Source organism: Symphodus melops, assembly GCF_947650265.1.
Source record: "Symphodus melops genome assembly, chromosome: 2".
Classification (NCBI taxonomy): domain Eukaryota; kingdom Metazoa; phylum Chordata; class Actinopteri; order Labriformes; family Labridae; genus Symphodus; species Symphodus melops.
In genome coordinates, this window is record NC_136692.1 from 4,823,245 (window position 1) to 4,836,794 (window position 13,550).

At 41.1% G+C, this 13,550-nt stretch overlaps 2 protein-coding genes across 2 annotated transcripts; one reads left to right on the plus strand and one right to left on the minus strand.

Moving 5' to 3' along the window:
• Window positions 1-106: 106 nt before the first annotated feature.
• nfam1 (NFAT activating protein with ITAM motif 1) lies at window positions 107-4,409 on the minus strand. Its single transcript, XM_079337395.1, has 6 exons — window positions 3,862-4,409; window positions 2,860-3,129; window positions 1,847-1,965; window positions 728-829; window positions 510-620; window positions 107-421 (listed from the first exon to the last, which is right to left on the minus strand). Exons 1-6 carry the CDS (start codon window positions 3,953-3,955, stop codon window positions 362-364), a joined length of 756 nt encoding a protein of 251 aa, XP_079193521.1. The 5' UTR covers window positions 3,956-4,409; the 3' UTR covers window positions 107-361.
• A 1,639-nt stretch (window positions 4,410-6,048) lies between these two features.
• On the plus strand, window positions 6,049-10,219 carry LOC306819614 (uncharacterized protein). Its single transcript, XM_079337006.1, has 4 exons — window positions 6,049-6,286; window positions 8,280-8,421; window positions 8,705-8,834; window positions 9,753-10,219. Exons 2-4 carry the CDS (start codon window positions 8,307-8,309, stop codon window positions 10,087-10,089), a joined length of 582 nt encoding a protein of 193 aa, XP_079193132.1. The 5' UTR covers window positions 6,049-6,286; window positions 8,280-8,306; the 3' UTR covers window positions 10,090-10,219.
• The last annotated feature ends 3,331 nt before the right edge of the window (window positions 10,220-13,550 follow it).

Sequence of the window (13,550 nt, forward strand, 5' to 3'; positions counted from 1 at the left end):
CTTGTACAGTGACAATAAAAATATCTCTTCAATCCAACAGTTAACAAAAGAGTTAAAATGAGCTCCGTCATGCAACATTTCAATCCATGAGAAGCGGTTAACACACAATATTCTCCGTTATGAGTCAGCTCTTCTTTCTGCATGCTGACCTCTTATATTACTTTTAGCACAGTTTCTAACACTTCTGTATTTCTTGTTCAGATTACAACATGTAACAGAGTCAATCTAACCTCTGTTCTTGTTCGGTTTAAATGTTTGTTTTTTTAAAGTTACATGTGGCAATGGCACATCAAAGCACAATATTACATTTCACAACACTGATATAAATATCATAATGTGTTGAAACAAGTTTGCTCATGTTTTAAAAATTCTCATAGACACAATCAACGTCTTCATGCTGGTTCTGTGTGGTTTGGACCGTCTGTGGAAAAAGGGAAAGAAAGGTCACTAACTGCATGTTTTTCCATTGTGACTGGAAATGTGACAGAATATTTGAAGTTTACACTGACTGCTTGTTTGGGCTCCTTTTTCTTGACTTTATCTTTGCTTCTGTCCGACTCTCCTTTAGAAGTTGATCGGTCCAGCACATCATAAATAGACCCGGGCCGTTGCTCTAGGCTCTAGAGAATTGGTAGTTAGTGATACACAAATGAATTACTGCACTGGAGTACAATTTAATTCAACTGAAAATGTGTGTCTTAATAATGACAGCCTGTAAGGTGCTCACAGCGTAGAAAGAAGTCGACGGATCTGTGACCACATTCAAGTTGTCTTCATGCGCCTCCCTCTCCATCCTTTCTTCTTGTTTCTGCTCATGTTTTTTGTTCGGCTGGCCACAAAGGACACATAATGTTTTAATAAGAATAAAGACAGATACTGGATAGCAAAAACAGTTCACCCATGATTGTGTTCTTGTGATGAAACACCACCTGAAAGAAGCCACTGCTCTTTCTTTGCAGTGTCATAATTATCAAATTAATACATGTCAGTCTTCACTCAGAGAAATGTGGCTGGATAATGGCTTTTGGACTATAAATAAAAAATTCTATTAGGATCAGGTAACTGTGTTTGCTGATATAGTAGTTCCTGTTGTGAAGGTGGGCTTTGATCTGAGTGTCTCTCTGTCTCGTGTTTTTATGATACCATGTATACTGTATTATAAGTTGATCTGTAAAGTATTGAAATGAGAAATGTCTCAACCATAGTCCAATCACTTGATGATCTTAAGAAGTTACTTAGTTGATGGACCACAACTTTACAAATGTCTTTTGTACAAAGGTCACGTGTGACTTTGTTCATGGTTGCATGGACTGATGCACAGAGACCTATGTAGGAGAGACACTTTAATAACATTACCTCTGCTAAATGCTAAATATACGTCTTGGGTATTTGTAAAGAATCGCCCTGCTGGTGTGTCTATTCTGCTCTAAGTTTGAGCCTCGATGACAACAGGTTGTAGCTTCCTACCTGATGTAAGAAAACTGCACATCTGTTTCTGAGAAGCTTGTTGGTAAAGCTCAACTGGCCCAACTTTAAAACACTACAATCACAAACTGCTTCAAATGCCTTTAGTTGAACGTTTATTTTCATAAAGTTTGGTTATTCTGCAGATGACTCACTTCAAATATTTATTTAGTTAAAACAAAATCAGAGAGATGACCTCTTTGAGTAATCCTAAGAATGGAAGAACCAAACATTTTGTAGTAGACACATTAAAAAGATGTTACACAGTTTCTCTCAACGCGTCCCCACAAGCTTAACTTCAAATGTGTGACAAAACCTTTTTCTCCCACTGAATCATGATGTTTACAATCTACTGTCAGCTTCCAAGCAGGTCACATCTTACCCAATTTCCTCTGAAGACATACACCGAGCCGACCACACTGAAAAGCAGCAGCCCGCTGGTTAATATGGTCCCGATCAACTCAGCAGGATCCCACATGACGGGTTCACTGTAGCCTTCATCTGGAAAACACACATTCAGTCTCTGCAGGAATGCATCACAAGTGTACGGCTGGTAAATTCCTCATGTGTCAAGAAAGTATTCTGCAGGCTGAAAATAATTCTGATTCATATTTCAGTCGACTCTTTGGGGTTGAACTGAGTTTTTCTGTCAGCAACATGTAAGTCCTCTCAGGGCTTTACCACAGCTCAGGATCCTCCTTTTGTTCCAAGGTTAACGCTAAAGGGCTAAAATAATCAGAGGAAGCAGACAAACACAGATATAATCTAATAGAACACTTGTGTTTATTTTTTCCCCTTATCTCGTAAATGTTTTTCTTAATAATTAAATCAAGTTAACAACTTGAACTGCTTTAAACTAAACTATTGAGACTAGAACCCTGACTGATTAATCAGCCTGCCGATAATATCGACCAATATTAGCATATCATTAGCATGATTATCGGCTAATTTCATGTGTCGTATGGATTACAACAAACATTATCACTCAAGGCCTGATGAACAAACATGTACAGTTACATTCCAGTCATGCTATTTCATCTTCATTATCTTTTCCTAAAGTGTTTGATAACTGCATTTGAGGGACCAACACAACGAGTATATCGATCTTTAAAGATGAAACGTTGCGGCAGATATGTAGGTATGATATTTTCTCTCTCCCTTATATTGATATCTGTCCTAAAAATCCCACATCAGCCGTAATTCAAACCCATTGGACATTAAAATATACAAATAAATTACATGATAATTGATATTCAACAGGACATAAAATGTTTGGAAAACACTCACTCTATAAAATTTAATTTGTTATCATTGCCAATTTAAAGATTTTACACAGATGGGCTTTCAATCTGGTAACTTCCCTTGAAGTCATTTTCACTTTCGTCTTTTGTTTACCTCTCAGTCGAAGGAACCAGTACACTGTGGCTGTTTTATACTGGCACCGGTATTCCCCCGAGCTGGTCAGGTCTTTCGGCTCCAATCTCAGCGTCGTGTTGAGCGGCTGGTCCGTTGTTTCAGTGACGTCACAGTGGTAAACCATTCGCTGTGAAGGATCGAAGCACTTCAAAATGTCTTGACTCTGGTTTCTTGGAATATGCAAGTGAGCTTCAATGACGATCGCTTCGCCCCTGAGAGCCACGAAGACCGTGGTCTCCAGGTGTGCTCCTGTGAGAGGGCACAACATGATGATCAATCCTTGTCATTGTCTTAACATGAGCACATACGTGTAGCTTGTGTCCTAAAGGAGGAGGTTGAAGTAAAACATATTTCCATCCCCCCCACACACTTCTCTCCTATTAGTTTATATATTATTCCAACAAATGATTTACAATCTATATACAAATGTATCCAGTTTATTAGCTACCTAAAATAAATAAATAACAATCCCAGTGTATTTACACTCCAAATATCTACCAGTGTTATAAAATGATATGTAGGATTCGCCCAACTTTTCCTCTTCCATATAACTGCCAAAAATACACTTGTATAGTTTTTTAATTGATTTATATGTGTGCTTTGTTTAAGCACCCTGAACTACACAGACTCTTCTTAGTTGTACGAACACATTGTTTCATTGATTTGGTTTCTTTTTTCTTTTCTTTTTTTCCAAATTAAATTATGACCCCTCCTCACTGAAACAAAACATTTCTTCTGAGGGTTGGTTCTCAGGTTTCTCTCTTTCATGTCTTTGTTTAGCTTATCCACTTTTATTTTTTTCGGACTGATCAAGAAGTCTGAACCCTTCACAGCAGCTCACGCATAGAAGAAACAAAGATTGGCAGTGGATATGATCACTGGTTGATTTAAAGCTACAGAAACACATCTGAACATACAGTGGAAATCAACAAAGAATTTCACAGAACATCTTTGGTGTAAAGTACACTTTTGTCGGCTTACTTGGTCCGTTGAGTCCTGCGCACATAGAAGGAAGGTGGAGGACAAACACGCAGGTCAATCTGATAAAAAGTCGCCATATCTTTTGAGGGTCCATGTTTTGATTTTCAGGTGTTTAAATCGGTTGTTTGGTCTCTTTCTTGGACGTTGTTCCCTGAAATACTCTGTCTTTCTCAGTATTCTTGCTACATAAACTGATCTTTTGGGTTTCCTGTTTCTATGCAAGCTACTTCCCCAAAAATATTTCTTGACCCTGACACACAGGAGTCATTCCAACTAACGATAAGAGCATTCAGAGGCCTGTTAAACACATTTAACATAGAAATCCTCAACGCCTTGCCTCCTCTTCGGACACGTTCACATTTAAATCATTTTTTTTTTTTTAAAACAGCACCTAGCTTGCTCTGTGTTGTGTAAAGAAGGAGTTCTCTGGTTGCATTATTCTCTTACGTCAGCCTCGACATGTGAAGCTTGGTGCAATGTTGGCTTTTCTCCACAGAGAGACGGTGTTGGAGAAATGAAAGTGTGAGCCTTGAGCTCTGTCATGTGGTTTTAAGGAGACGGGGAAGACTCACAGAGAGAGAGAGTATCGTGTGTGTGTGTGTGTGTGTGTGTGTGTAGCTAGGATCCAGCTGAAGGTGACAAATTGCCCGTTGTTAATGTGAAACATCTGTGGATGGTGTACGGTGACTTCTTCACAGCAAGTAACTCTCTGCTGAATCGCTCTCTGAGGCTGCAGGAGAGACGTACAGATGTCTAAGTGAGGAGGATTTTATTAATTAACCCATTTGTCTACTTGTCTATTTTTTCCCTCCTCCCTTTAAACCCACGTCCCCTTTCCTGCAGCTACACTTGACTTTTTCGCCATCATCTCTGTGGAAGTACTGGTGGCCAACTCTGACCTCATATCAGTCCCAGCGTGAAAACAGACGGAGCGAGCTCGCTGGAATAACATCTGGATGGCATTCAAGAAAGAATAATTCATTCCATTTCACATCCCAGCTTTTATCTCCCTTTTTCCGACATCCTCTTCTCTTCTAAACATCCAACACACAAGCACATTTCATCAGTAGACTTCATCTTTACTGAGTAAAAGCAACTGCAATTTGAGTTTCTGTAGTGGATTTAAGTACTTTCATTTCAGGCCACTAAAAGCTTTATAATGTCTTAAGTACAAGCACAAAGATGGTAAGCTAACCATGAAGGTGGACAGCTGATTTCAGCCCCGGATGATGACAGCAGGATGTGTGAGTTAGCATGCAATGTAAGGGATGAGTCAGAAACAAGCAACAGCCCTGCTTCTTGGCTGAACTTAGAGTCGTCTGTGGAGATGTGATCTGTGGAGACAGAAAGGGTAAATAAATATTATTCTCTGTTTGTTAGTTTAGTAGACCTTAACTGTAGCCATACAGAAAGTCCTGCAGCAGAGCAGGACAGGGACACTGAAGCTTAATAATGGGAGTCTGTCAGGCTGCTGTCTGTAGTCCTAGTGGATGGCAGCGCCCTGAGCGGGCACGATGCGGGGGTTTGCAGAACTCTTGCTGTGTCCACAGGTTTGGGTGCCTGGATGTTGTGCCTGGATGAGCACAGACAGGAAACCAGAAAAATGTACTGTCACATATCATAGCCAACTGGGAATCTATAAAAATTGGTTATATTTTCAACATAGATCTTATGCCTGTATGTAAGCCTCTGCCAAATAAATGTAGTTGTGCAATGAGTAATATATTTCTCTCTGAAATGTGGCGTGAGTGATGGTGAAGTAAAGTGAAGGAGAACTTCGCTCTATCTAAAAAAAGATCGATTCGCCACCAGATTCAACCCAAGCTATTTTTCTGCTCCCCTTTTTTTAGTAGTAGTATAAAGCTGTGTGAGGGTAAAGGGCACATTGTGGGAAACAGACACCAATGAAGTTGATCCATAACTTAAGGTTTTAAGGAGACCACAGTACATTTCTCTGGAAACAAGATACAGCCTCTGACCACATATACCTGTCTTGCAACACATCTGGAAGTAGCTGCATGTCACAGAGAGAGAGAGAGAGAGAGAGAGAGAGAGAGAGAGAGAGAGAGAGAGAGAGAGAGAGAGAGAGAGAGAGAGAGAGAGAGAGAGAGAGAGAGAGAGAGAGAGAGAGAGGTGAGGAAAGAGAAGGTTCGACAAAGTTGGGTGTGTGTTGAGTTGTTAAGATATTACAGCTCCCCACAAATAAGCTGTATTGAAGAAAGAGGCTCAGCCCAGAACCTGCCACACGCTTCTCCTGGAGAGAGCTTCAGAGAGAGAGAGAGAGAGAGAGAGAGAGAGAGAGAGAAAGAGAGAGAGAGAGAAATAAGGCGAACAGTCCTGGTCAGTGGCAGAGTGGAGAGGAGAAAAAGAGGCATCTGTGTTAAGTGTAGCTCGGAGAAGGACTTCTTGGTGATCATATTAAATCGTGAGTAAATCTGCTCATTGGACTCCAGCATGTGCTTTCTGATTGTGCGGCTGGATAGTGGGGGTCGAGGGTGGTTCCTGGTTGCTAATTGATTTGTTTTACATGGAACGCACTTTGTGCTACACTATTATTGAATGAAAAGCGCTATACAAATAAAATTGAATTGATTCTTCTTCCAGCTCTCTGTTAATTTGCAAAGTTAGAAATGTGTTCATTCCAACACAAACACAAAGTGCATCATCACACTGAGGTGTAAGAGGCTCCTGGCTCGACTCTCCAGTGTTGTTGACGTGTTTTTCCAGATGTGAAACAAGCTGCAATAGATTATTTGCACAGCTAATTTTCACTGCACCTTTGATTTTTATTTTTTTTTTTTACAAATCCATGTTCTCTGAAAACATTTGTAATACCTCAACAGTGAGTCACCTGCTTGTTATTATCCAGTATGATTCACAGACTCGCTCATATGGATGCAATCCTGATTTGGTTTTCTTTGGTGTCCACTTGTTGGCTTTTAGCTCATCTCGTGTTTCAAACTTGGAGCCACGGGGTCAGAGCAAGAAAAAAAAAAAACTTCTGTTGGTGGTTAAACTGAACTGAGGTAATTCTTTAGTCACAAACAGAAACAAAAGAAAAGAACAAATTGCTGCTTTCTTTAGAAGTAGCCAACAGGTTATTGGATTTTGCAGATCAGAAACTTTTTATCTCACAAAGTAAAGTAACCCAATATAATTTTAGGTAAAGTTAGAAGGAACACAATAACACAGAATATTACACTCAATTATCATATATATTGGTCAAAACTTTATATTGAAGTAGTGGCTGCAACTTTAAGTTAAAGCTCCGGTGAGGAACAGGTTTGTGTTGATTTTAGCGCCCCCTTGTGGACAAAGCCTTACCTCTAATCTATTTGCTGATTTAGTCCTGTGCATTTGGATGTTTTGCTAAACAAAATACATCTCATCCTGCTTTCTTTCATGTGTTTAATGTATGAATCATTGAGGATCGTTTCCATGGAAGATGGAAACAAAAAGTCTGTTTGGTGAAGCGTGCTGTTAGCCACTTTCTCTGACCCCTACCCCGTGCAGTCGTTCCAGCCATTTAAAAAAAACAAAAAAAAAACCTGTATAGAAACAATAATAATCTTCATACTGATGGTCTTGCTGCTTTTTTTTTTTTTTTAGCTCATAAAGAGTTAATTTCAGTCCATTTCATAGCCAGTGATATAAACTCCTCACAGAAGCTTTAAAATGTCAAAAGTGGATGTTGAATGATAAATGAGCCTTCTCAGGATCAGTATCAGGTATACTATATAAAACCAATAGTGTCTGTGTAAGTTCTCATTATGGGGGTTGGTGCAAGCTCAGTATGTTGAGTCATTGGACTCGACCCCAAAGTTGCTCCCAGCAGCCTCGACCATCAGTGTGTGAATGGTGAAGTGTGACCCGCGGTGAAAAAGTGCTTTCAGTAGTCAAAAGACTAGAAAAGTACTACACAGAATGAAATCCATTTACCACTAAAGTCAATATCACAGTAACATTTTTTTTTTTTACATCTGAAAGAGAAGCTTTGGAGTCAGATGAATAGTTAAATAAAAAAATCCATGATTTTTTCTTCTTAAGCTCCATTTTGAAACTCTAAAGACGGCAGAAGTGAACCGCGAGCAAGAAGTGCCAAACAAAGGAGCAAAGAAGACGCTTGTGAAAAATAGAAGTCAGAGCCATTCTTCAATAGAATTAAATGTTCTTGTTTCTTTTCCACAGCTGGATACAGATGTGTATTTCCACATCTGCATGTTGCTGAGTGTTTAACTCTAATGGAATCTGTTCTGTTTCTGCAGCTGCTGCACATGAAGCGCACTTGAAGACTGGTTTCCATCTCATCTCTCATGTCGCTCTCATTACTTCTTTATTTGTCCCCCCAGAAAAACATATCAAGAAGTGAAACTGCTCAACTCATGAGATTGTTTTTCTCTTATCTTCTTTTATTGAAGGGGAAGGGGTTTGCCTGTCTTCTTATCATGGCCTCTCCTTATCTGTGGATGGGGCTGATGGTGGTTGCTGTGGCAACAGGGGCCCATTCAGCCAGTGAAGAGAACGAGCTGGATTACGGGTTCTGGAACTACAGAGAGGGCGGTAAATTACGACCCGTTTGATCTCCCACGTTTCACAGATACGAGGCCTGTAAATCACTGGGTGGCTTAAGTGTTTGAAGTTGTGAATAATAAAGTGAATTTATGGGTGAGCTGAATGAAATGCAGCAGTTACAAAAACACTAGAGGGATGAGGTAGATATTTGGAGCGTAAGATGTTTATAACACTTGTTGATTCTGAGTCACCACCATCATATTTATGAACTATTGAGGCAGGTCTTTCTTTTTCAAACTGAAGCCTGATGGGGTCATGTTTTTGGTTTCAGCTGACAGTGTGAACGTTGCCACGGTGCGCAGTGTGACCAGAGTTTTAGACGCCTGGGGAAAACGCATCTTTCATGAGATCAAGACTTTACTGCACTCTCAGCCCAGCACACTGCTGCCCGACTACTCCAGGTAAACACCTTCATTATACCTTACAGATATTACAAGGGGATTGACAGCACTCTACCAAAACAATGATTTTACTTAGAGTGATACATTTATCATTGACACAATCAATTGCATATTAAAAGGTATAAAAGTGTGTAAAAACACATGCATATACAGTATATATAAAAAACATCAGGCTTCTTAGTCATCCACTCTTGTAATTCAGTCAACGAGAGTACAACGGATCCTCTGCACCCCCTTAGGTTCGAGTATGAACTCTTGACTTCTGGGCGCAGGAACAGAATTCCCAGGATGAGGACCATCCTGGGTAAAAGAGACCTTACTGTACATCCTTTGTAGCACGCAGCATGGAGCTACTTAATAAGCTCTGATCAATACAGGATGAACTCGACACTCTGCTCTTTACTTTAACTGACTAACTCACTTCATCATGTGATGCGCTATGTGCTGTCCTTTATGTTGTACGTTGTATGTATGGGGCTCCAAGGAAAACAAGTTTGGAACCACTTTGAGCTAACATGGACAAAATTCCTTCTCAGACGGGAAAATTATCTATTTGATTATTTACAGATTTATTTACTGATTGTATTTATTTTTGTATTATGTCTACATGACTCTGACTGAATACTTCCATCCATCATGATTCTCATTTAGTCCCTGTTAAAGAGTTGTTGTGATACTGGTTCAGTTGATAGTGACATGATTTGAGCTAAATCATGACATCATCCTGCAGCTTGTCCTCAATTATTAGTTGGTAAAGCAGGATATTTAAGTGAGTAAATGACAGTGTTGTTTTCAAACAAAAGTGTTGATGCAAATGATGATCAGCTCTCGAGCATTTGTGTTTATATATCAGACATCAATAGTTCTTTATAGATATGGCTTGCTTGTGAACCTGAGCCTCCTTTAATCGTCCTGCAGGGTGCGCCCTCTGTCCGAGTCCCTCAACGACCTGTTCAGAGAAGTGTCTCTCCTGCGCAGGCGCATCACCGAGCTCTCTCATCGCCTAGCAACCTTGGAACCCTTCCTCCGTCATCATGGCTACCTGGAGGAGGCGAAGGAGGGAGAGCGTGAGGAGGGGGAGGGGGTTGGTGCAGGAGGCGGACGGGTTCCTGCTCCTCAGACTCTAAGAGGGGAGGTGGAGAGTCTGTCCCAATACATCCCGCCCAGGAGGAGCCGGGTGGTGAGGAGAAGACGGGTGAGAGTGGTGAAGCCCGGAGGAGGGAAAGTGGTGCAGAGGGAGAGACAGACACACTGAGGGAGAAAGAGGAGCGTGGGAAAGTTTGCGATAGAGGGAGAGGCTCTGCTTATACTCTATAATCCCTGTTTATGTAAGAAATGATGAAGGAGAATAATGATTTAATAAATAGACCCTGATGGTGCTGTGAGACTATAATCATTTGTATTGATCAACAGAAAGTCATCACATAGGACTATCTTTAAAAATACATTTTTTAATAAACTTTCATAATGATCAATAGTTCATTTTCTGACTTGAACAAACGTTTAGTAAGGACAAATGAGGATCAGGCGCTCTCATGGGAAAGGAGGTAGACTTCAAGTGAAAGATTGAACCAATCTAAGCTTAATGTAGGAAGACCACCAGGCCCTCTCAGACAGGCTCGCTGGGAGACAAGTATCAGCCTAAAATGTCTTTCATTATTTAGGGTATGTGTCAATATAAAACTCAAACATATGGCCAATGTGACAACAAGATCGCACGATCAATCTGAAAATCTATCAGCAAAGTGACCAGAATAAATAAGAGGAGTGGTCTCAGATCGATCTCATTTAGGGATGGAAGAACCAGAGATATCAAGATGTGTCAAGAACGCCCCGAGAGCTTCTCCACATCATCATGCATCAGATCTTTGCAAACGTAAGGACTGCACACAGGATCCTCCACTTCCTGCTCTATTGCATTAATAATAATTTACACTTTATTAATCCCACGAGGGGAAATTCAGTTTTTACACTCTGTCTAACACACACATAGGCCGAGATACACACTCATGCACAAACAGGGTTCTAGTGACATGCATTAATGGAGAGGTCTCAGAGTGAGGGGGCTGCCCACAGCGAGCGCTCCAGAGCAGTTTTGGGGTTCGGTGCCTTGCTCAGGGGCACCTCGGCAGTGCTCAGGAAATGGACTGGCACCTCTCCAGTTACCAGACCAGTTTCCGGACTTGGTCTGTGCCGGGACTTGAACCGGCGACCCTCCGGTTCCCAACCCAAGTCCCTACAGACTGAGCTACTGCCGCCCCAACCACCTCTACAACCACCTCTCTGCTCTCAAAGCAATTTTTGGGAGCCGGTCGAGACCTCTGAAGGGCCGCTCCACCTGCACCATCCTGAGTTATTCATTCAGTGTGTGGAGCAAGGAAGTCACACAGAAGTCACGAAAACAGCTGGATCCCAAACTATAACACACTTCAATTCAGGCCCTCAAAGATCCTCTAAATACGCTTAAATATTTTAATGTGGTCATGGTGTTATTGTGAACTGCACCATACTGTCGGCCAATTGCCTTTCAAACTGTCAGCACAGCTTTGCAGTCATATTCATTCAGTAACATCTAATTCCACATGTGCTTGCAAGGAGCACATGATACATTGCCATATGCATTTTTTTTTAGCACAACCCTAATGTGGAGCAAAGTTTTACAGAACCACAGAACAAACAGGCCATACAATGCAACCTGTTAATCCATAATAAATACGAAAATAGCTAATGTATATGCAAGCTTAAAGAGTAATATTAGTGTTTTATAGAAACTCTTGTGTCCTCGGTGCTCTAAAGATAACCTTAACTATACAGTATTTAGTCCGTTTGCCAGACAGAGGGGAAGCTGTTGAGTTGCATTGTGGGAAATGTAAACGGTTTGGATGCCCTGTTTCAAATAAAATTGCTCATTGGGAGCTGAAGAGTGTGCACACCTTTTCTGTTTTGTCCTGTGCCCAGATACATTTAGCTCAGATCTGTGCACACAAGTTTTTTCTCTTTTTTCGAAGCAGCAGATCCATCAGAGAAGTAAATGATAAGCTGCTTCAGCATCTATTGCTCCAATTTTAGAAAAAAACCCCACTTCAATTGAATTCTTTCCAAATTTAAAGGAAACTACTGCTGGAGTTCTTTAAAAGAAACCCTCAGAACTACGAGACAAAAGGAGAAAAATCTCTTCAAAGCTGATCCAACTCTGAGGTTGAGAATGTAAAGAGAGACTTCCCGTTTGTTCTCGAGAGCGTGTCTTTGGGTCATTCAATAAATAAAAAACTGAAAACAACAACAACTATGTATTATAATCGAGCCTATAATCTTCCATCCACCCGATCAGCTTACCCTGAACGACACAAGTCTTGCTCCTGCCACATGGTGTCAGCGCTGGCCTACTGCTGTGATCACATGCAGCATTAGCACTGATTCATGCAGGCTTGATCTTTTTGTTTCTGCCTATCTGAAGTCAGGAACAATCTTTAAGGACCCAGCAGGGGGTGCCTATTATCTGCTAACATAATTATACTGTTTGTTTGCCCATGGTGGTCGTGTGTGTGTTAGATGTGGGCTCAGGAAGCCAAACTTTTTTTTTTTTTGCCTTCATTAAAACTTTGCCGAGTGTTTCTACAGCAACTGGTCTCTCTTAGCGTCTCCTCCACTTGTCATCCTCAGCACAAACTGCAACGTGGCATCTTCTGGGGGGTTTATTTATTCCCCCCTTTTTTTCTATTTCCACCTGCATCTGCACCTTATTTTTCGTCAGTTCCGCTTTGGTGTCTCTTTGATTCCCGTGTCCTCTTTCTTCAAAATTCATACTGTAACCTGTACATCAAACAGCCTCTTCCCCCTCCTACTCTTCTTCTCAACGCTGCCATGTGTGGGTGTTTAGCTCAGGCTGTACTTTCCTATTTTAGTATTGTATCGTCAATGCATTGTTGCATCCAACCCAGTCAAAATGTGGTGGATATACTGTATAAACCTCTCTTTGTACCCCTCCCTCACTTCCTCTCTCGTCACCACCACCCCCCCATCTCTGGAAAAAGCCAGTTGCTAGGTAACGGTTAATTGTCAAGAAGTAGTTGCCTGTGTTGCGATGCATCCTGAGGTTGTTGGGTTGGTGAAGAATTGAGCAGGATAGATGGCATCGAGGGGAAAGAGTAAAGAGTGGATGTCTTTTTTAAGAAGAAGCAGGAGATAAAAATGGATTATGAGATTACTTCTAGCGCGCCTCACCTCGCAGTGTGTCAGCATCCAGCCGCCAGCAGATGTTAAAATTCTCCCAGCAGATCTACACCCACAAGAAGGCATCTGTACATTTCCCAACCTGCGGTTTCTTTAAATAACTCCTGTTGCTGGACGAGCCTGTCAGAGCAAAAAGAGAGTCTGAGGAGAGAGAGGGAACAAGAGGGGACTTTGATCTTTTCTGCTCGGTTCACTTTACATCACTTCTTATTCCTTTTGAATATTCTTCTCCTCGCCACCTTTTTAAGTAGAAGAAGATGCTCAGCTGCAGCCAGTGTCGCACATCCAATCAGGACCAATGACTCCAAATCATTTCATGCGTTAAAACACGACACATGTGAAGCACGTCCTGGTGATGTTCCCCGCCTGTAAACAAGAGGAGACTAGAGAAAAATAAAAAGACACAAACGGTTTGAGATTTATTTTTTATTAATACTCAACACTTTTATTCCAAAGAGACAGAAGAATAATATTTCTCAGCAC

Coding starts and splice junctions, on each gene's coding strand:
- LOC306819614 (XM_079337006.1), top strand. CDS start 8,307: ATGGCCTCTCCTTATCTGTGGATGGGGCTGATGGTGGTTGCTGTGGCA. Junction 8,422..8,704: donor CTGGAACTACAGAGAGGGCG/GTAAATTACGAC, acceptor TTTTGGTTTCAG/CTGACAGTGTGAACGTTGCC. Junction 8,835..9,752: donor CTGCTGCCCGACTACTCCAG/GTAAACACCTTC, acceptor ATCGTCCTGCAG/GGTGCGCCCTCTGTCCGAGT.
- nfam1 (XM_079337395.1), bottom strand. CDS start 3,955: ATGGACCCTCAAAAGATATGGCGACTTTTTATCAGATTGACCTGCGTG. Junction 1,966..2,859: donor CTGGTTCCTTCGACTGAGAG/GTAAACAAAAGA, acceptor TGTGTTTTCCAG/ATGAAGGCTACAGTGAACCC. Junction 830..1,846: donor ATGTCTTCAGAGGAAATTGG/GTAAGATGTGAC, acceptor CTTTGTGGCCAG/CCGAACAAAAAACATGAGCA.